Here is a 20,836-nt window from a genome sequence, read left to right on the forward strand (position 1 = left end):
TCTGATACGGTCAACTGGAGTTTTGATGGTCCAGTGCTTAAGATTTCGGAGTCTTTATTTGGATATTTACTCAGCAGACATGCTCAAGGTGCTCTTCTCATAGAAACAAGAGAAGGATCATGTGCCAGGTGTATCCAAGGAAAAGCTTTGTTGTGTTTACCTGGAAGCTTTTTCTATTTGCTTAGAGGTGGAGTGTGTACCGGGTTTCAGCTGTGCTTCTAGTTCAGCACTTTCTCACGGTCTCTTTACAGTTGCAGGCTCTTTCTCCATGTCTGTTCTCACCCACTCCCATGTACACATTTAGCCATGTCTGCCAGGCAATCACAGCTTTTTGGCCTAGCTTCATATTCCTTCTCCGCGTGTTCCTTAACATTTATTTTTTTAAATAAGTGCCAACGTTTCCTCTAACTCTGTCCCTGCTTTTGTTCTTCTGCAAGACCTTCTGTCCTTACCTCCTTTCTTTTTTTCTCCTTTTCTACCTGTACTGCTATCAGTTTAGCACATGTAAAACCTTTCCTTTGATCTCATTGCTAACCATGTATTACTTTAACTCCTTTGTTTCTAAATCAGTCCTTCTGTGTGCTATTTTTCTGTTCTACTTTCTTGATTGCATGAATTACATTGTTCCTGTTTCTCATTTTGAAGTGCTTGCATTGGAACAATAAGTCATTGCAAGCAGAAAAAAGCAATTTTCAGTTTCTAAAAAAAAAAAAAAAACCACAAGACTACCCTCAACTATTATCTTTTAAAAATCATTCGTTTTCTCTCAGATTTCTCCAAAAATAAGGTCTCCTTTTTTAAGAGCTGTACTTTAATTTAATAAAGCTTTGCTTTATTGCTTGTGTTTCCTACAGTGAATGCTGACTTCATGCTTTTGAGACACTGCATCACATTGTCTCTCCTACCTACAGTAGATGGAACTATTAGAAGGAAACAGATCTAGAAGCCACTTCTGCTTTGAAATGTTCCTCGTTACACATTTGTTTACTCAACTATAAAATTTGGGAATTTAGTCTTTCTAATGAAACTGCTTTCTAAAGAATTTCCTTCCCAGAGAAGGTACACAGAGTGAAATGTGAAAGTCCTCGTCTGAAGTAGCATGACTGCATGGGTTAGCCCTGATTCTGTCATCAAGATGTGTTAAATCTCAGCAGTGTCTGCCTCCTCGTGTGTCTTAGATGAGTATTTATTTACTTGCAGGAAGAAGGGTGAGTGCCAGCTGTATAATGTGTTGGCTGTGCCTTAACTCCATGTACTCTGATCTAGGGAAGTCACCTGGTGCTTGTGAAGTCACGTGGATCGAGGTGTATGCATGTCAGGCCGTGAAGTTGCATTGTGCTGTCTTTGGTAAAGCCAAGTGATCAGGCTTGGCAGTGCTGATTTTGCAATCAGGGAATGAAGAGGATTAGAACTTTTAGGCAGGAATCCAGCAAAATGTGTGTGTTACCTGCCTCCTTATGATTAATAGGCTTTGGATATGTAAAATCTGTTTATGTAGTTAATGCTGAGACACCTGTTCAGATGTCTCTGTAGATCTCCCTTGATTTTTTTTAAAGCATTTACTGCCGTGCCCCAGTTCTGAATCTTGTAAGGTCTTAGGAACTGAACAGCACATGGGGGAGTCGTTTATTAAATGTGTCCTTCTCTGCACCTGTGTTAACACACACACTTACATATAAAGCTGTGGGCAGAAATGTAAGATTTTATTGCACTTTATGGTGCGTATGGACAAAGAGAAAAATAAAAGATATTGAGTGGGAGCAAAAGTAATCTGTATTTCAATGCATGTTTTTTGAAAAATTCAAGACATTCTGAAAAATCAGTGTTTTGAAATGCAAAAGTATCTTTTAGGAGTTGGCACCTAGAAATAGTGTCTGCTGTTCAAAACCTCTACTGGGTAGGGCATCACTATAAGTTCAGTAGAGTATAATCCTGGAGAGGGATTGACAACTTATCTCTCAGAAATACTAAAAGGCAAACTGTTCGTCTGTGTTTCTTGCATTCACATTAGGTTTGAGAGGTATCTGTTGCAGACTAAATCCGTTCACTACAGCTTTTGGAAAACATCTGGCTGCTTTAGATGAGCAGTTAGCCCTACTGGATTCTTAGTAAGGCCTGTATTGATAAGGAATATAGTTGACTTTTCTTTTGTTATCCTTCATAGCTTCTCCCATCTTGTTTCTGCCATACAGTTTTTAACAGTTTGCCTTATATCATCTCAGTTTTCTGTGAACCCCAAGGCTTTGACTGTGCAATTCTCCCTCCTTCCTGCTCAGTGCAGCTCTCTTAGCTGGATGTTTGGTATCAGTTAGCCTGGAACATAGCAGCTCTGTCAGTTCCAGCAATCATCCAGAGGAAGGTTAATGAGTTGATTCAGGTTAATTTGCCATTTCTGTTATTAGAACATGTTTCTATTGAGATTTCGTTGCGCTATGTGAAGCACTGCTTGACTTGGCCCCCTTGGATCCATTTGTTCCAATGGAACTGCTCGGGAAGGTGCAGTCCTATTAGCAATGATAAATAACCATATTGAAATTCTAATGAAAGGTGTTATTAGTATGAAGTGGCTTGTTCGTGAATGGTCCAGTTAAAAATAATTAAGTCAAATTCTTCTTTCTCTTACACCAGCTTAGTTTCACTGTAAGTGGGCTGGACTGGCATAATTGAGTGGAGGATCTAGCCCATTAGCTTCAGTACTTTCATTCAGAGGGTAAATACTCGGTCCCTTATATAAAGAATTAATAATAGGGAGTAGCATACCAAATTTCCCATGCACTGGGCTGAAAATGTTCTACACAAACCATCTTTGAAGTACTGCACAGGCAAATGACTTGGCTTATTAGCATGTGTTTCATGTACTCTTTCAAATGAAAAATAATGATTTGAGCCAAGATTTTTTGGTAATTATCTCTCAGTTATTTTGCACAGCAGTCTGCCAGTGTCTCTTTGTTCTACTCTCTTTTCATTTCAACAATATATCTTCTTCTGGTCTTAAGCATCTTCTCCCGTAAGTTCCTGATAACACTGGGAGGAAATCCCCAAGTCCTGAGGCTGGAAAATGAGTTACTAAAAGGACTTCAACATAGCCGAATGTAGTCTGCCCTGAATAGGAGAGCATATTTAACCTACTTCAATCATGATTACAGTAGCATTCTTAAAAATCCATGTATCCTTTTGCAAATACATCCTGTCTATTGCATGATTCTGGGGAAGTTTTATGACTAAAACCACAACATTTTGCAAACTTCTGTGAATTCTACCCTTTGCTTTCACTTTTCCATTCTCACTCTTAAATTGGGAGAGAAATTAAAAATAAGGATGATGAGTGAAAAGCAGAAGTGATTATTTTTCTTTACATGGGCCATCATAGTCCTCTGGCTGGCCTTCAGATTTAAGCCAGGTGAGGTGAGTTCTGTTCGTAATTCTGCACATGATCCAATCGGCCTCAGTTTCCGAACAAAACTTGTATGGGGCTGATTTCAGGTGGTTGGGATGTACTGACAGCCTTTGATAGCTCTTCTGTAACATGGGAATTGCAGCCAGCTACCTCCAATGTACAAGGGAGAAGTCTTACATGACGGTGACATGCCTCTGTACTTGGTAGGGCAGACATGCTGCTTGCACGGATCCCATTCTGAGCATTCCAGGCAGTTTTTAAAGTAGTCTTCTTTTGTGAAGATGAATCTGACAATTGGAGCAATTCACTTGTTCTGCTTCAAATCAATGTGACCTTTAAAACATATGGAGAAATTGTACTCTTGAGTAGTTGAATTTGTTCTTTTCTATTTTTTCATTAGTCTCTCACTTTAGAGGACAGATTAGAAGAGGTGCATTTAGATTCTGAAGAGCTCTCTGGGAGAAGAAAACAAGCTTACTATTAGACTAGGGTACCTGTTTGCTAGGCATTGAATTAATTCTGTTACTGAATCTGTACAAGTCATTTTTTCAGGCTATGGACAGATTTCACGCTATTAAAGTACTGTGTGTTCAGTAACTGCTGTGACATGCTTCTCTGTTAAAATAGTTTAATCCTGGGTAACCCATTTCATTTTGTATCTGCATAGGAATAGCAAAACACATAGTGAACTTATGTTTCCTTCTAGTAACCTCCTCAGACAACGTGGTGAGACTGTTGGCAGTAGTCCGTTCATATCCATTAGTACTCTTTCTCTACAACACCTTGGAACAATTTAAACAAAAAGAAGCAAAAGCACTCAAGTTTTTCTGTTCATAGCATCTTTGTAACAGAAGTTTTTGTATGCGCAGCTGCTTGACATGTGTGTGCAGAACTGTGGTCCTAGATTCCAGTCTTTAGTTGTGAAGAAAGACTTTTGTAAGGACAAGCTGGTGAAACTACTGAATCCAAGATACAACCTGCCAATTGACATGCAGGAGAGAATCTTGACTTTCATCATGGTAAGTCTAGAGTAAACTGAGTGTTGTGTTTCTGCTGTATGGTAAAGATTTAATGATGCAGCCAGTTTCTGTACTGCAGTGTACCCATGGGAACCTCTTACTAAAGTGGACTTTATTCCTCTGCATCTGCTTCATGCAGTAGTAGCACAGAGTGGAAGACAAAAAGAGAGAGCTAGAAACAGTCCTGGAAAACTGTCAACCTCCACTTTTTATATTCATCTCCCAGTCTGTGTGTGTGCTTCCTCTGTGAGTGTAAGCAGGGTGAGAGGGAACTTCAGAGCTTTGGTAGTGGTCCTCCTGTTTTGAGTGGAGTTAGTTGGATTGGGTGGGGGGAGAAAACATTCAGTTCACATGGAGGGAATTGCCTGCCTTTAGGACTGTATGTTTTAGAAGGGCTTGTCTGACCCCACTGGCTGTCCATTTCTGTGACTGTTACTGTTGTTTCAAATCCAGACATGGGCACGAGGGTTCCAAGGAATGGTGGATGTGACCGAAGTAAAAGAAGTTTATCTAGAATTGCTGAAGAAAGGAGTGGAGTTTCCATCTGCTGACACCAGCACAGGGGGACCTAAGGTGGGGATACACAGGGATACTTCATTAAGTCATTGTAAATCAGAAACAGGATGTGTTAATTGTATGAGCTCTGTGGACATAGAAGGTGTGTTTGTTTTTGTTTTGTTTTTTAAATGCTTCAGGGCAGAGTATGACCAATCTACTTGAACACGTGAGCAGAAATCAGTTTCAATTATAACAGCTAAGATAACAACAAAGAAACTTGGCCTATATACTAGTGTCTTTATTTTACTTCAAGCCACAAATTAGTGAGTATGTTCTCAAAAAAGAAGCATGTGTCTCTTAAGACTTCCAAAGCATTTAAAGAATTGAAATGTTTTCAACTAAAATGATTAAGATTTTCATGAAAGCACATACCATTCAGAATTTGAGCATTGATACAATCATAGAATGATTTGGGTTGGGAAGGAACTTAATGATCACATGGTTCCATCCCCTCTGCCACAAGCGGAGACACTTTGCACTAGATCAGGTTGCCCAGGGTCTCATCCAGTCGACCCTGAACACCTCCAGGGAGGGGGTGTCCACAGCCTCTCTGGGCAAATTGGTCCAGTGCCTCACCACCCTCATAGTGAAGAATTTCTTCCTAGTATCTAATCTAAATCTGTTCTTTTTTGAGTTTAAAGCCATTACCCTTTGTCCTGTTGCTACACGCCCTGGTGAAGTCTCTCCCCCTCTTTCTTGTAGGCCCCCCTTTATTTGTTGGAAGGCTGTAATAAGGTCTCCTTGGAACATAATCTATGTTTAATTTTTAAACTGAGAGAGGTGTAAATCTGTAAGAGAGGTCTCTCAAGTTGTTTGCACATCTTATACACAATAATATTTGACCTTGTGGCTAATCTCTACCTTTGTTATTTAAGCATATATCATAGATACCATTGTGTAGTGTCTAGGATAAATTAAATGTAAATATGTTCTGAGCTTTGGGCATTGGCTGAAAATACAGTACATGCTTTACAGCAATTCTCTCCAGAATGTGTTTTCTAGCAGAAGAGTTTTCACAAGACTTGGGGAAGTGTGAAAGCATTCACTATTGGGTAGAACCTTGCAATTATAGAATTAGATGTCTGTAATCAGCGTAGACAGGAACGATTCAATCATCCTGAGCTTGATTTGATGACTGAATAGTGAAGCGCACAAAAGCTCGGGTATTTATGGCTGTTTGAACAAGCTGTATTTTGAACATTTGAAAGTGCTTTCACTGGACAATAAATCTTTCCTCACCAATTGCAGTAGAGACAATTCTGTGTACCACATATATCTGTCCGTTAAAGTCAGTCGCAAACCTTCCGTTGATCTAGGCAGCAGCAGACCTGAATGCAATTTTTAGTTCAGCCTCTAAGAGATGAAGGATGTGACCTATGCAGTTTTGTGCAGGGTCTTTTTTACTGCAGTCAGTTCAACTGTAATACAAATGGAAACACCCCAACCTTGTCACTGCTCCCAGGCATGAATGTGTTCTAAACTAGTCTTTGCTGTAAAATTGCAGTGGCACTTTAGGAAGGACTCTCCCTGTTAGATGGCTTCAGAGGTCAAGGAGACAGCCTGTTCTTAGCCATTCCCATTTTATCTGTGATGGGATTTGCTAGCAAACCCATTTAAAAGATACCTGAATTCCAAGCCTGATTTCATTACAAAGTAGCTATTAGATTTATTCTTGTAAATAGACCTTGCTCAACAAATTCCCTGGGAGCATTGATTATGCGAAAGCTAATGCCCAGTTGTCTAGTCTGACAGACGTTTTGTAGCACTCTCATCTGGATGTCAGTTTCAATTCTTTTGTTAAACTCAAGCTCTGCTCTTTTGTCTTTTAACAGTCTTCATCTCAGCATCCTACAAAGTCATCACCATCTTCTGCTAATCCCACCAAACGTTCCCTATTGCCTCTTCCCACGGGCCCAACATTACTGTTGACTGCTGAGCAGGTACAGTACTGCAGGTTTGGAGGGGAGGGATTTTCTGCTTGAAATGTGCTGGTGAAATTCTCCTGAAGATGCTTTACATGGTGGTTTGCCAAAGCAAAGCATGCAGAAATCACTTGGATAAATGCCAGGTTGTACTCAGCCAGAAAGTGGAATCATTTACTTGAGCATGAGAATTTCTCATGATCTCTTATGATGTTGTTATGCAAATCAATAAAAGTTACTTCTAAGATAAGAGAGAAAGCCAAACTTACTTTTACATAAGACTAGTGTCTTATGCAAATAAGAGATTATTCTTAGAAAGAAAAGGACAGTTCATTTCTGTTCCTGCTTGGCCTGTAGTTAACTAAAAAGAGTAACAGTCTTCTCAGTAGTGAGAGGCACTAAGTGTACAGAAAATAAGTAGGGTTATCAGATTTAGATCTTAGTGTGATTGGACATAGAGAAGCTGAGCTAATTCCTATTTTCAAGGGATGTCACTGGAGTAAAATAACGCTAATTAGCTATGTTATACCTAATGGGGAAGAAAGTACATATTAGAGGTAAGAATTACTCTGCTCGCTCTGTTCACCTGCACAATATTCTGTCATGTTGAACTGAACAGATTGGGAAACTGTACAGTGAACTGGATATGGCAAAAATGAATGTGAGAGTCATGTCATCAATATTAAAAGAAAATGTTCCTGGCTCTGAAAATCCGGATGATATGAATCTTTTACAGGTATGCACTAACTCTGTCATAGGAACTCTTCGTTTGCTCAAAGCTGATTTTAGAATATGTTGTACCCTTTCTCATAATATCTGGATTTAATCTGCAAAATGGAAACCAAAATCGGGTTTCGATCTCTGGTTTTGCTCAGCTTTCTCTTGTCTCCTTCACCTTCCTCTGACATCTAGATAGTCATGAAAGGACAAAACAGCTTGCAATATAAATTTAAGCTCTAGGGAATTCCAAGGGCAAAAGAATTTCATAATGGAGCGTTCTCTGTTAGGGCTGTTTGACAGAACATGCTTGAGAACATTCCAGGTGAACGCAGTTGCCTTCTGGGAAAATAGGTGATGACACAATCTCTCATACCCATCCTGGAGTTTGCAGGGCTCTCTTTATTATTACCAGTACCTTAAAGGCAAACTGAAGGACAGTGAAGAATACGAAGCCTTGGTTTTGTGTGTGTGACCTCAAAGATTGGGAGCTTGCTGTGCAATAGGTGAAGCCACGTGCTCTTTAAGTGTAGCCTGAAGGAAGTCTATTGCAATAGTCGTTTAGATTTGATAGCAAATATGCATACATTCTACTTGCCCAGGCTGTTTTCTGTTTTAGAAATTAAGAATGTAGTATTACTTTAGCATTTCAATAGTGACTTATCTTAAATGGACTTTTTGCTGTTTCATATTTTCTGCAAGAATTCAAAAAGCTTTTATCACATCTTTCTGTTTCTAAAGTTACCTCCAAACTTCTATTCAAAGGAAGCATTTTTGATAATTTGTCAACATCAAATGCATTGAAGAACTGATCTAATTTTTACAAGCCTTTGGTGTGGTTGTCTTGCCCAGTGGAGAATTATTCCTTTGCAAGGAACTTTTTATTGGGTACTCTTGGTTTGCCTTCAGGGTTGTGCTGTTCAGCTGTGTCCTTTTTTGGATGGGTTCTCACTGAGATATGGAGAGAGAGCAGTAGTTGGTCCCTGTGTATCATCATCAGTGATGGGCAGCGCTGCTGGCCTGGGGGAACCAGATAGGAGACAATCCATCTCTCAGCGGTTTCTGCTCCCCCAGAAATTCCTGACATCATCACCACTGTCTCTTTTGAAGAGCTCTGTGAGGCTGCTGGTCCAAGGGGGTAGAGGTGAAACAGAAAAAGTGTCGTTTGTTTCCTGGCTCCTACAGCATGGCCCTTCTGCGTGCGGGTACGCATATTAGGTTGCCCACAGTAAGCCGGTGGATTCTTATTGGCACTCCCAGTAATAAAATTGTTGGCAAAAGTTTGAGGACAGGGTGTGGAGCTCCCATTTGTGGGGGAGTGCCTAAAAACTCATTCCTTCTATGTTAATTTCACTGTTCTTTTCCTCCATGCACTGAGTGGTACAGAACAGCAAGCATGGCTAGCCTGTTTCTTTAACTATGCTTAATGTGCCCGTTTGTGGCTCTACCTGGATTGCTTGGATTAGGCTTTTGTTGTTGGAGAACAAAGTCCTTTATTAAAAGAGCTGCTTGTTTAGGCTTTGAGTGAGTTGGAGAGATGAATATCAGTCCTACTGAGTATCCAGGGTTTCTTAATGAAAAGTTTAACAGGGTAAACTTTATCAGTGCAACATACTTTCGGTTCTGTAGCTTTGTTAGTGACTAGCTCCTCCCTTTCTCCACCCTGTTCTACAGAAGGCTTAAGATAGCAGATTTCTCTTGAAATACTGTGCTTACCAGTAACAAAAGCTAAAGAACAGCTGAAAGCCAGTATCAACCAAACGAAGTAACAAATACTTGTACCGGATAGCGAATAGACATACTTGATGGACATGCAGGAATTTAGGTCCAGATCATCAGCTGGTAAGCATTAGCACAGATTTGTTGGAATCACTGATTTTATATCAGCTGGTAGTCCATTGTTGTAACACTCCAGTTTTCAGAACATTAGAGTACATGCTTCATGGTGAGTAGGAGCAAAGCCTAGCAAATTCATGCTTGAAATGAGCATCTCAATTTACTACTTTATTGCATATTGATTTTTTCAAAGGAACCTGTCTGCCTGTGTAATAGATTCATAAGAAATACACGTTTTTTGGAATGGGGTTAATGTAATAAGGTGTGGAGTTGAAGAGGTTTAAAATTTAATTACATGCATTAAACTGAACACATTTTTGTGTGTTTTATCCTGGGCTGTGAAAATATAATACCAGGAGATACATTATTTTGTAATCCTTATGCAGATTTGGCAAAGGGGTATAAGATTTCTTTTTACACAAGTTCCGTGTAGATTTTTTTGTGTGTTTTCTGAGAAAAATCAGATCAGTTTGAAAATAATGCCAGAGCGCTTTTTCAATAGCAGTGTGCAAACAGAGTAAGTTCCCCCCCTCCCTTTTTTCTTTTTATCTTAAGCAGAGACAGACAGCATTTGCAAAATATACTGTGGAAAAAAGATTTTGGCTGAGATGAAGCTCTTGATGCTAAAGAATGTGTTTCTTTGAACATGCAAAATCTGCAGGGGAGAGGAATGTAAATAAACTAACTTCCATTTCAATTGGCAATAATGCAAAAATCTACTCAGTAAATCCTCATACATCTCCTGTCAGCTGATTCTGCTAGGTTTATATAGCTTTCTCAAAAAAGTGCATGAATTAAGTGCATCCAGACCTCCCCACTCAGAGGAAGAGGCAGAGACTTGTGTCACATAGCACTTCTGTCCTGACAGTACTATTGTCTTTTCTTCAAGCAGATGTTGAACCAGGATCACGTTTGTTACAGCCATGTGAAGTGTCCTACTGTGTTTAATCAGCTTCAATCAGACTCAAATCAAATGTGCTCTGCATCACCCAGAGGGGTCTTCGTTATTTTGCAATTTGAAATTTAGACTTCAGAGACAGATGGATCTTCAGAAATGAAGGTCATAGGTAGGGGCTCCATAGGGCTAGGAGTGCTGGCAGTGATGGTAGTTGTTGTCAGCCTGGCTCTGCAGAGATCAAAGACATGAAAATTACACTATTTGCAACTCTTGGTATGTGTGGTTTGTATAAATTAAGGGATGTTACCTGTGAGTCTGCAGCACTCGACTGTCTTATCATTCTTCTCCAAAACTGACAAATTAGGAGACCACAGTTGTGATTTTTTTTCTTCCCCTCCCTCGGGCAGAAACTGTATAAGACCTGTCGGGTGATGCAGGAGAGGATCATGGAATTGTTGGTGACAGTGGAAAATGAAGATGTGATAGTTGAGTTAATACAAGTAAATGAAGATCTGAATAATGTTCTCCTGGGACACGAAAGGTAAGTACAGGGTCTCTTTTCTCACATTTGGTGTCCTACCTGGATAAGCACACGTAATGGATACAGATGGTCCATGTGACTAATGCTGAATCTTTACAAGGAGACATTTCTTTCCTTAAATCCAGAAAAGAAAGTTGACAACAAGAGGAGTAAATTATTTATTTGCCTTCCCCTAAGCATTTCAGAAGCAGTTAATAAGCTAGTTAGAAAACTATTAGAATGTGGTAAAACAAGTTAACAGCGTAGACAGGAAATTAGATGGAGGCACACAAACAAAAATAATTTTGGAATTTGATGCTCCTTTCTGGTTGAGCACAGTGAATTTAACATCAGTCTGCTACAAACCCTTTGGTCCTGGTGATGGTCCTTACTTTTGTTACATGTATACGCTTCCAGGAAAGAATATTTGCTGTCCTTTCTGTACAACTTTGATAGCTTACTGCAGAAATCAGCCGTGGAACAGCATTCAGTTTTATTGCATGCTTAAGAGAGTCACTTGCTTTTCTCAACTGAATTGAAACAAGCTGTTCTACCTGCCTTACAGCAGAAAATGTTTTTCTTTCACGCATGGAAGCACTGCAATACTTGCGTTGACATCCTTTGAATTTGCCTGTTATGTCAGTGGTAGCATGACTAGATGCTAGCAAAAATGAAATGAAATTTAAACTCAAAATTTCAGTATTATCCCCCAAAATATCACAGTGAATATACTCATGGAGTGTATTCTGGTTTAATAGGAACTAGCCTTCCATGTTAAGTAGTTTATGTCCTCCTTGGCTAGGAAATATTCTAGAAGTACTTTTGTACCAAGTACAATGGTTCCAGGAGCAAATTATAATTTGCTTTATGCATTTGAAAAACGGAATCTTCCAGGGAGACCTGAAGAGTTCACTTATGGGGTTTGGGTGAGTTGAAGTCCTTTAGCCAGTAGACATTCCTCCATCCCTTACCTCTTATGTCAGTCAATAGATTGGCATTAAGGAGACAAATTTTTCAGGTAGTAGTCCTTGTACAGAATGCTATAAACTTCTGACAGGTGTTAGAGGTAAATTGGCTTATCCTTTACTTTGTTCTAAAACCTAGACATATGAGAGAAATGTGTTAGAAGGTATTCATGTAGTGCAGGATAGAGGAAAGGAAGGGCATTCCTAACAGATACTTACCTTACCTGTAGTTTTTAAAGCAATGATTTTCTAAGACCCTTGTTTAAGTCATGCAACGCAAAGCAAGAGGCAGGAGTTTAACATGCTTCAAAAAGTGCTTCCAAGGTAACAACTAGGTACACTGCTGTTCTTGAAATCCTTTCCCCTTCTGAACAGACAGTGAAATTCCACGTCTTTATTCTTGTTCTTCAGTATAAGTGAAGAACGCTGCACTCGATCGTACTCCTAGTATCACTTCCACAGAGAGAAATTGTTTGCTCTAAGATCTATTTCAATGGAAATAAGCGTTTTAAATATTGCAGTATGTGTTCAGAGTTGGGATGGTTCCTTTGAGACATGTGGATGAGATACTACGAACAAAAAAAAATGTAGTAACTTTTTGGTTACTAGAGCAAGGAGCACTGCTTCAACTTGAAGGTCAGAGGGCTGTCAGTAAAAAAAAAAAAATTTTGTACAAAATATTGATGTGGCCACTTGACAGTTGTTGTGGTGATGACTATGCTATAAGGAGCTGTGGTAATCTACACTTTGTAAGCCTATGACCCTTCTGCCAAGACAAGAAAGCCTGGTCCTTCAGAGTTTTAGCACTAACTTTAGTATTCAACTTACAACTCATACATAGCTTTTCTTTGAAAGACTGCTCTCATTCAGATGTCTTAACGATTAAATACAACAGATTTAGAGAGCTTCATCATCTTTTCTTTTTAAACCTCTTCTGACTGCTACGCTGAAAATATCACTTGTTCTTCTAAGTGTCGTGGCACAAACTTTGGGCCTAATCTTGACAACATTTAGTTTTCACATATTCTTGTGTCTCCAGCAGCATTGTCACATCTCGCACTAACTGTCTTGAACAAATTCTGTGTTCACTTATTGCTTTAGGAAGTGTTTAATTTTAGTAAAGCAAAAATAGAATTCTGTTGAGCATCTGTAAATCCACGTTAGTCAGATGTGGGGATATATTTTTAGGATGGATGGATGCTAGCAATGCCAAGAACTTCTTGAATTATGAATAATTCAAAAAATTCCTTTTGGAAGATACCAGGTGATTGAAGGAGCAATTAATAGGCCATTGTGAAACTGGACAGAAGGCTTATGCATTTTAATACTATAATGTTATGGTTTGTATGTAGCAAGTCTTTGTGAGTGCAGATGCATTTGCACTTTACAGTTGTTTAAGCATTAAAATTTATTTCATTAATGTTTGTTGTGGAAGGTTTGTTTTGGGAACTCCCTCTGAACAATGAGATGTGTAAAGGACAATCTGATTTTAACTAGCTGCATCCGTTTCGTACTGTGTGCATTGTTTGAAGACAAGTCATGCTGCATTCTCTGTTTCTGATTGTTAATGTAGAGTCCAAATTAAATCAGGAGCAGTCACCATTGTGCAATAAACTGGCCTCATGTATGTAACGATAACTCCCTCTAGTGGCCTTAGCAATTTTCAATTTCTTATTGTATTTCAGATAAATATTTGTTCTGCAGTCAGAAAGTTTTTTTTCTTCCGCTCCTCCCTACATATATATTATCTTTGTAGGCCTCACCAGTATGGTAACCCTGAATACCAGGCGCAGCTCTGTGGATAGTCTCACGTCCATGCCACCCTAAGGGTCCAAGACCCTTGCTTCTCTAACAGATTGGCTGTACAGGTGCTGAGTATCACCTGACTGGGCCTCAGTCATCACCTTCTTGGGACACAGTTGGTCAGAAGGAGTCAGATTTGGCACAGTACACGTTCACCATCACTTGTCTGGTATGAACAGAGGCAAACTTTATTGTCAGCTGTGCCTTGGCTTGTTTTGGAAGAAACAGATGGCTGTCTCCAAAAAGTGAGCCCAAAGACAAGGTAACTTGTGGTAGTAGGTCATTGGAGGACCACAGCCCTGGAGTAAAGTGAATCAGATTTCCAGCACAGCAGTGCCCCAGAGAAAAACACCTGTAGTGCTTGTCCTGTGTCTATCTGCAGTCCTTTGATAATCAGGCTTTGGTTAGAACTGCCAGCTTCTTCAGAACAAACATCTAGCTTTGTAATTTTAACAGGTTCTCTCGAAACAGAGTTCGTTTCTTGGAGAATCAGAGAATACAGCGTGAACGTGAAGAGGTGAGTAACGATACGTGAACTTGTGAGCTGCAGGACTAAGAACATTCCTATTTCTGTTCATTGTGAAAAATATCTTTCAAGTATAAGCAACATTTTATTCTCTAATTGAGAGGTATAGCCTGCTTTCTCCAGCAGGATGATGCTACTCTTACTGATTTTCAGAAGTCTCACTTGCAGAATTTCATGCAAATTTGTGTAACTAAAGTAACAAACAATGTCAAATCTATGATGTAAGCTTGACTGAGAAAAACGAGGCAAAATGAGAGATCTATTCAAATTCCATTTTATTACTTCTGTAGCTAAGCACAATTAATTATCTGCCATATATGAAGTGAGGAACCATAATGTTTTCTTTCATTTATTCTCTGTAAGTATTTAAATACCAAAATACTACTACACTATCAGAATTCACTATATCTGATATTTTTTTCTCTCTGTGAAGTTGAAGCTTTTTGAGTTGTGAATAATGGCTTGTAGCAAGTCTGGCTGTCCTTTATTGATTGATAATTATGGTTGTTAATTATATTGCCCAAAGTAGTTTTGCATGTTTCAGCTTCTTGTAAGACATAATTGAACAGTCATCTAGGGCTCAGAATGAAAATGACTGCATTCTGAATGCTGAAATACAGCTGATAATTATTAAAGAAAGGTAGAAGACAATCTTGTTTTCCTTGAAAAACTGCTGTTACTACATCCTGGTTATGTAGGTAGATGTTTTTGCTTGATGAATGGACTGTTGGATTAGTTTGTAGTCCTAATGGTGCAGCCTGTGTATTTTAATATTATTCAGGCATCTCCAAGTTTAAAATGCCTTTTTTTTTAATCTGGTGTGGCCAAACCCATATGATTCAAGCATGTGGTTTTTATTAAAATCTTTGGCTGCTTTTTTAATTCTCTCACATTCACATGAGAAACAAGGGAAACCTTTCTTCTGTGCTCTGGGAAATTCTGTGATTCTGAGCTCTTCCTATCCAAAACAGAACTGAAAAAAAAAACCTCCTAATTATTTATCAAATCACAATAACACACGTAAGTAATATGAATATAATTTTACAGGGTTAAGCAGAAGATCAGTATCAGACTTGTATCTAAACAATCTTAAACTTTGGAACTGAGTCAGTCCCGTATCCTACTATTGAATTTTCCTAAATTTTTGAAATGGCAACCTTGCTGAAGCTCATGTTTTCTAGAAAGCTTTTCTGTTTCATTAGTTATCACTTTCACACACATACACACAATTAAACTGCTTATTTAAAACTATACATGTTTCTTTTTTTTTTTTAATAATTTATTCCTTTTTAAATGTTAAGCTGTACAGGAAACAGCCGTCTGCTCCCTCAAGTGATCTACTTGACCTCTCTACAGATTCTCCATGTCCTGTGTCAACAGTGTTGGGAACTGACTCTGCAGCGTCTCAGTTTTCAGGCCTTAGTAAGTGATGAATGCATATTTCCCTTGCTGGCTGATTTCCTAAAACAAACCAACACAAGCTTAGTGGAGGGATCAAGACTTTCCTTGTAAGAGAGTAAACTAAGATACTCCTTAACTTGAAGAAACATGAGAATTGATGTGCGTACATACATTTAAAAAAAACAGCATAAGGTTCCTTGTAACTAGTTTACAGTGGAAGCAATAATCTTTCTCCCCCATTTCTTAAATTTGGGAAAAAAAAAAAAAAATTCTGTACAATAAAGCTCCTGAAACAGCGTGATAGTTGCTTGTTCTGTAGGCTTGGAAGAAAGAAATAGAGATATGCTTTTCTTGTACTCCCTTGATTTCTTAAGTTTTTTTAAGGAGGCACTTGATGTTAACAGCAGTTCACTCTGAGAAACATATTTACCTCATCTAACTTTAGGCTCCTTTCATAGGGAAAGGAGTGATTAAAGCTCCTATCTTTGGTACCCTGAATTACTGATTTCAGAAGTCCTCGTCTATCCACTCTTTAGGGGAGTCCATACACCTAAGTTAAAGGCATGAATATGTTCCAAAAAATAAATACAGATAATTCTATTTTAGTTTTTTAGAAATAGTGGAAGGAGTTTAAATTGGTATCTACCATATATAGCACTACTGATGTTCTGACAATGAACAAGAAAATAAATATATTACAACTAATATATTATCAGAGTTGTTATAATTTTGTCTTTCATACGATAAACAGAATTTGTTTCATGTTCTTGATATGCCTTCCAAACAAAACTTTATTCCCTCAGTGATCATAGTACAAGTAATGGAACACTTCATTAATAATGTTTAAACAATCATTAAATATCACTTTGAATTTCAGATTGCGTATCTGCACACCCTGAAGATGCAAGAAGGCACCATCCATCAATTTATCCACAGCTAGATTCAGCAACTACTACAAAAGCTCAGCAATTCCCGTGAGTAATCTCTTATCAAGAAATGTTAGCAGGTAAAAGCTAATCAGAGCTATTAGTCCTCTGTAATTGATACAAAATTTTCATAGTAAGCTCTGAGAACAGAGCTATTTAATGTTTCTTCTACACATTAGTCAAGTAAAACAAGTGAAAACTACCTGTATGCTAAATACACAACACCTGCAGCACCTTTTAAATACTGACAAACATAAACTTAGTTCAACATATTTGCGATATATATGACTTTCTGCTTGAGTCTTACCAGTGCTGTGGTTAAAGGGAGAAATAGATGAATTGTACAAGTCAAGAAGAACAGTTTAAGATAGGAAAGAGAATCCTTGCAGATTCCCACCTATGAGGTAAATGGAACACTGTCCCACTTGCTCTTGCTGCTCATAGTTGTGACATAAGGTGAAGACAAACCAGTTAAAAAAAATAATGCAGCTATTGTGATATATAGTTTTAATACGTTGAAAGTAACTGAGAAACTATTGCTCTCTCCTAGATTTACAACTGAAGCACAAAACAATAGTGGAATCACCCCAGCTGGACATATATATAGCAATGTGAGTAACGCTCATGTTCAGAATAATCTTTCCTTGCTGGCAACTGTCAAAAGGAAAACTGTTCGGATTTACCCTGACTGCTGTCCGAATGTGATTTAAAGATCTGCTCTGTGGCACTTCTCCAGACATCAGGGAATGCTCTGTATTTGCTGACCAGGCCAGCTTTCCTGTGGTGATACCACAGGTGCCAATGTGGAAGCATATTTTTTAGGTCTAGCATAATCTCAATGGAGTTTGCAAAAAGTTGCCGTATTGTTTGTGTTTAATCTGTTACTGTGTGAAGCAAGCTGTGATCTCTTCCTGTTGCCATTATGTTAGGGTGGTGTATTTCATATCTCAAATAAGCATCTCTAAAATAAATAAATTAAAAATCAAATACAGCATAGGAAAAATGCGTATGCTGCAGACAAAAAAGCCATGACAGACGGAATACAAAGAATATGAACGGATTTCAAGGTATTGTTTTGAATTTGTGGTAGGTGGTATGAAATAGAAAAGAAGCAGCCCCACAAACACACACTCATACTCCTTATTTTAAACTGCAAGTAAAATGAGACAGCTGTACTGCCACCTTTGTGTAGTGTAACAAATTACACAGAAGTAAATTATACAAATGTGCTATAAATAACCCTAAAGGATGTTTTGAACTTCATTGTGTGGGGAAGGGAGGTTAATTAGATTTATAACTCTTGACCTATTTTTGGAATTTACTTGTTACAGTCTGAGAATCTAAAGATAAGTCAGCACTTACGCAAGTTAAGTCAAACGGGTTCTCCTAGATCAATCTGTTTATGTGCTGTTTTGCTTGATTTCCTCAGTTGGCAACTCTTTTAAGCCCAGTGCCTCTGAATCCAGTAAATCTGCAGACTGGACATACTACATCATTAAATGGATCGTCACCAGCAGGTAATAAATACTGCAGGCCACTTAATTTTCACAAAGATCTATTTATTTATTTTTTTTTGTTAGCACTTAAGTGCTTTATATAGTGCCTGTTAAAGACTAGGAGCAGCAACTAACACTGACAAAAATCTTACATAGCTCATGGCTTCTCTGCCCATTTAAAGCAACTAGATAAATGGGAGAAAATCTGCTAGTTTCAGAAAGATATAAAAAATATGCATTAAGTGTTCTTTCAGTTACATTTCAATCTGTATTTAACTGTCTTTACCCTTCAGCCACATCAAAGAACAAGTCACAGTCACCTCATTACTACGAGATAATGGAATTTGATCCTTTGGCTCCCACAGAGTAAGTAGTTTTTAAAATAGATAATTTACAGTTCTCTTAGGTGCCAAACAAGAATTCTGAGATGTCTTTTTCTTCTGAGAGAAGACCACACTATTCAGAGCAAGTTTGTTGACCAACTGGATTGCTAATATAAATTGGAGATCTTTAAAGGTCGCTTCTAATCCAAACCATATTATGATTCTATGAGCCAATCTAATTTCTGTTCAAGATGACCGTGAGTTTTTTAAAAATGTTCTGCTGAATCTCAAGGAATTCCTCTATTTAAAATATAAGCTACCAAAGGGAATGGATTTGAGGAATCTCCAAAGGACCAAATAGGCGGAAAACTAGTAAGAAACTAAAATTCTCATTTTTACCAGTAAACTGAGAAAAAAATGGAATCATCTGCATAAAACTTACTTTGAGGAACCATCAAATTCTGAGGTAGAAAAATCTCAGCAAGGCTTTCTCTTTTTTTTTTTAAGTAGTGTAATAATTACGTGTCTCATGGCATGCAGGCCATTTGCATTTTGCAGTCACGTTTCCAAGTTTATTTAATCAAAAGATGTCCAGAGATTTCTCATTAAATGTATAGTCGCAAACACACCATAGGACTGGCTCTTGCTTCTGTAGAAAGCTGGGCAACCTGCTGCTCATGTTATTTTAGTATGTAAACAACTTAAACTCTTGGCAGTTCGTTATTGGGCAGGATTTCATTGGTGCATTTTGTCTAAATAAAACAAAACTGTGATGTAGGAGTTGCCCTGTTCTTCTTCTTTCAGAGCTATTTATGAAGAAATTGATGTCACTGTGCTGAAGCCAGAAGTTAAAAAGGATACAGAATGCTGAAGAGGGAGGTGAAGTCTTTTACTGAGCGCACAAGTTACTCTCTGATGCTGGTCCTGGGCACTGCTTCCTATCATAAAATTGTATAATATCCTGAGTCGGAAGGGACCCACAAGGAACCTTTTTTTTTGGATTTTTACACACTAAACAATAAGTATTGGAACAGTAAGTTATGTGGAAGAGTTACTTGGATCCACACCTTGAGAATTTGTCTTAAATGTTTGTATATTCTTCAAGGTGACTTACATTATTTATATTTTTATTTCTCTAAGTTTTGGAGTCCCTAAAATATGTTTTTCAAAGTCACCTGCATATGAAGTAACTAACACCTGATATCTGGTAAAAGTAAACTAAAAGGACTCTCACAGCTATAGAAAAAAAGCTTTTCTTCCGAGTTAACTGTTCCTTTGGACTGCTTATCCCTCCATATGGAGGAAACAGAACGTCATGTTTAAAGAAACTACGTAATCCAATTTCTATTTTGGCCTCACTGATATCTGTGTTAATCTCCCTAGAAATTTATAAGGGTTTTTTGATATGTAGGACTTTTCTAGAATTGGGCCTCTTGATAGATATCTCAAGTACAGTGGTTACTTTCTTATATTCATATTCTGAATACAGATTTTGTTTTCTTTGTAAAACCCTGATAAATAATAGGATTTTTGTTTAAATAAGAAGCTGTGCTGGGACGTGAGGTGCTGTCATCCATGATTAACAGAACAGAAAAAAGCTGCTTGTTGCTATGTTGTTGTTACTTTTATTTACTTGGTAAATATTGGAAGGGGATCAGTCATTTCTTCCAACGTTCCTGCCCTGGAGAGATTGTTTTCTGGTGAAGGAAAAATAATCATCTACAATGCAGATGAGCATTAGTTATCCATTTATTTTAATCAAATTGTTTAAACCTGTTGATAACAGTTTTATCTTTTAATAAATGAAGTGCCTTGTCTATTTTAATGCTGAATGTTAAATCTGCACTTTAACAAGTAGAGTTCTCTTAACTTATAATTGATACAAATCGTGAGAACTTGGTTCCTGTTCACAACTGATAAGCTAACTGGCTGCTTTTAAGTACTGTGTTTTAAATGTTCATTGTTAACTGTTAAGTGGTAACAAGTTCTCAGTCTTGTGCAGTTTTCGTAGTGTACAATTCCCAATAAAAGCAAATGCTTATTGAGTACTTAACCCCCAATACTTCCAAGTTTTTACCAGCTGACATGCATATTCAAATAATGACTGTTTTGTAAGTATTTGAGAGTGAAGCCATGGTGTTTCAATTATCCAGTTAGCAGTTTTGCAGCTAGCTGGACCAATAGAACACCGTGAGGAAGTAAAGGTTTTTTTTGTAAGCAGAGGTGAAAAGGTAAGCCTCTTTACCGTTATTCCTCTTTTATTATTTGCAATGGTCTGGACAGCAGCCTGAGAAAACTGTAGAAAATAGGATTTGAGGTGGATTCGTTTTTCTTCTACGTCTTAATTATGTTGTTAAAACCCTAGCATGCCTAAGTGTAACAAGTTTAAATAGGCTATTTCAATATGGTAATCCCTAATGAAATGATTGCGAACTGAACTTTTCCATATTTAAAGATACAAAACTACAGATATGAAGGCCGTGTGAGAAACTGGTTAATTACTGAAGTTAGAGAGCTTGTTTTGTTGTT

The 20,836-nt window shown here is 38.0% G+C and overlaps 1 protein-coding gene across 7 annotated transcripts in view; it reads left to right on the plus strand.

Annotated features, from left to right (window-relative positions):
* TOM1L1 (target of myb1 like 1 membrane trafficking protein) overlaps window positions 1-20,360 on the plus strand; it is a 428,506-nt gene extending 408,146 nt beyond the window's left edge. For 6 of the 7 annotated variants that reach the window (XM_013178890.3, XM_013178887.3, XM_048064451.2 and 3 more), the window contains 12 exons: window positions 4,267-4,416; window positions 4,870-4,989; window positions 6,807-6,914; window positions 7,516-7,632; window positions 10,755-10,888; window positions 14,092-14,152; window positions 15,463-15,583; window positions 16,440-16,536; window positions 17,039-17,099; window positions 17,918-18,005; window positions 18,278-18,350; window positions 19,112-20,360. In XM_013178890.3, the coding sequence (XP_013034344.1) occupies window positions 4,267-4,416; window positions 4,870-4,989; window positions 6,807-6,914; window positions 7,516-7,632; window positions 10,755-10,888; window positions 14,092-14,152; window positions 15,463-15,583; window positions 16,440-16,536; window positions 17,039-17,099; window positions 17,918-18,005; window positions 18,278-18,350; window positions 19,112-19,178 (1,197 nt within the window). In that variant the 3' untranslated portion in view covers window positions 19,179-20,360. The remainder of the gene's footprint in view (window positions 1-4,266; window positions 4,417-4,869; window positions 4,990-6,806; window positions 6,915-7,515; window positions 7,633-10,754; window positions 10,889-14,091; window positions 14,153-15,462; window positions 15,584-16,439; window positions 16,537-17,038; window positions 17,100-17,917; window positions 18,006-18,277; window positions 18,351-19,111) is intronic. The other variant, XM_048064450.2, reaches the window with a different exon arrangement.
* Window positions 20,361-20,836: the final 476 nt, after the last annotated feature.

The sequence above is a fragment of the Anser cygnoides genome, chromosome 19, assembly GCF_040182565.1.
Source record: "Anser cygnoides isolate HZ-2024a breed goose chromosome 19, Taihu_goose_T2T_genome, whole genome shotgun sequence".
NCBI lineage: Eukaryota > Metazoa > Chordata > Aves > Anseriformes > Anatidae > Anser > Anser cygnoides.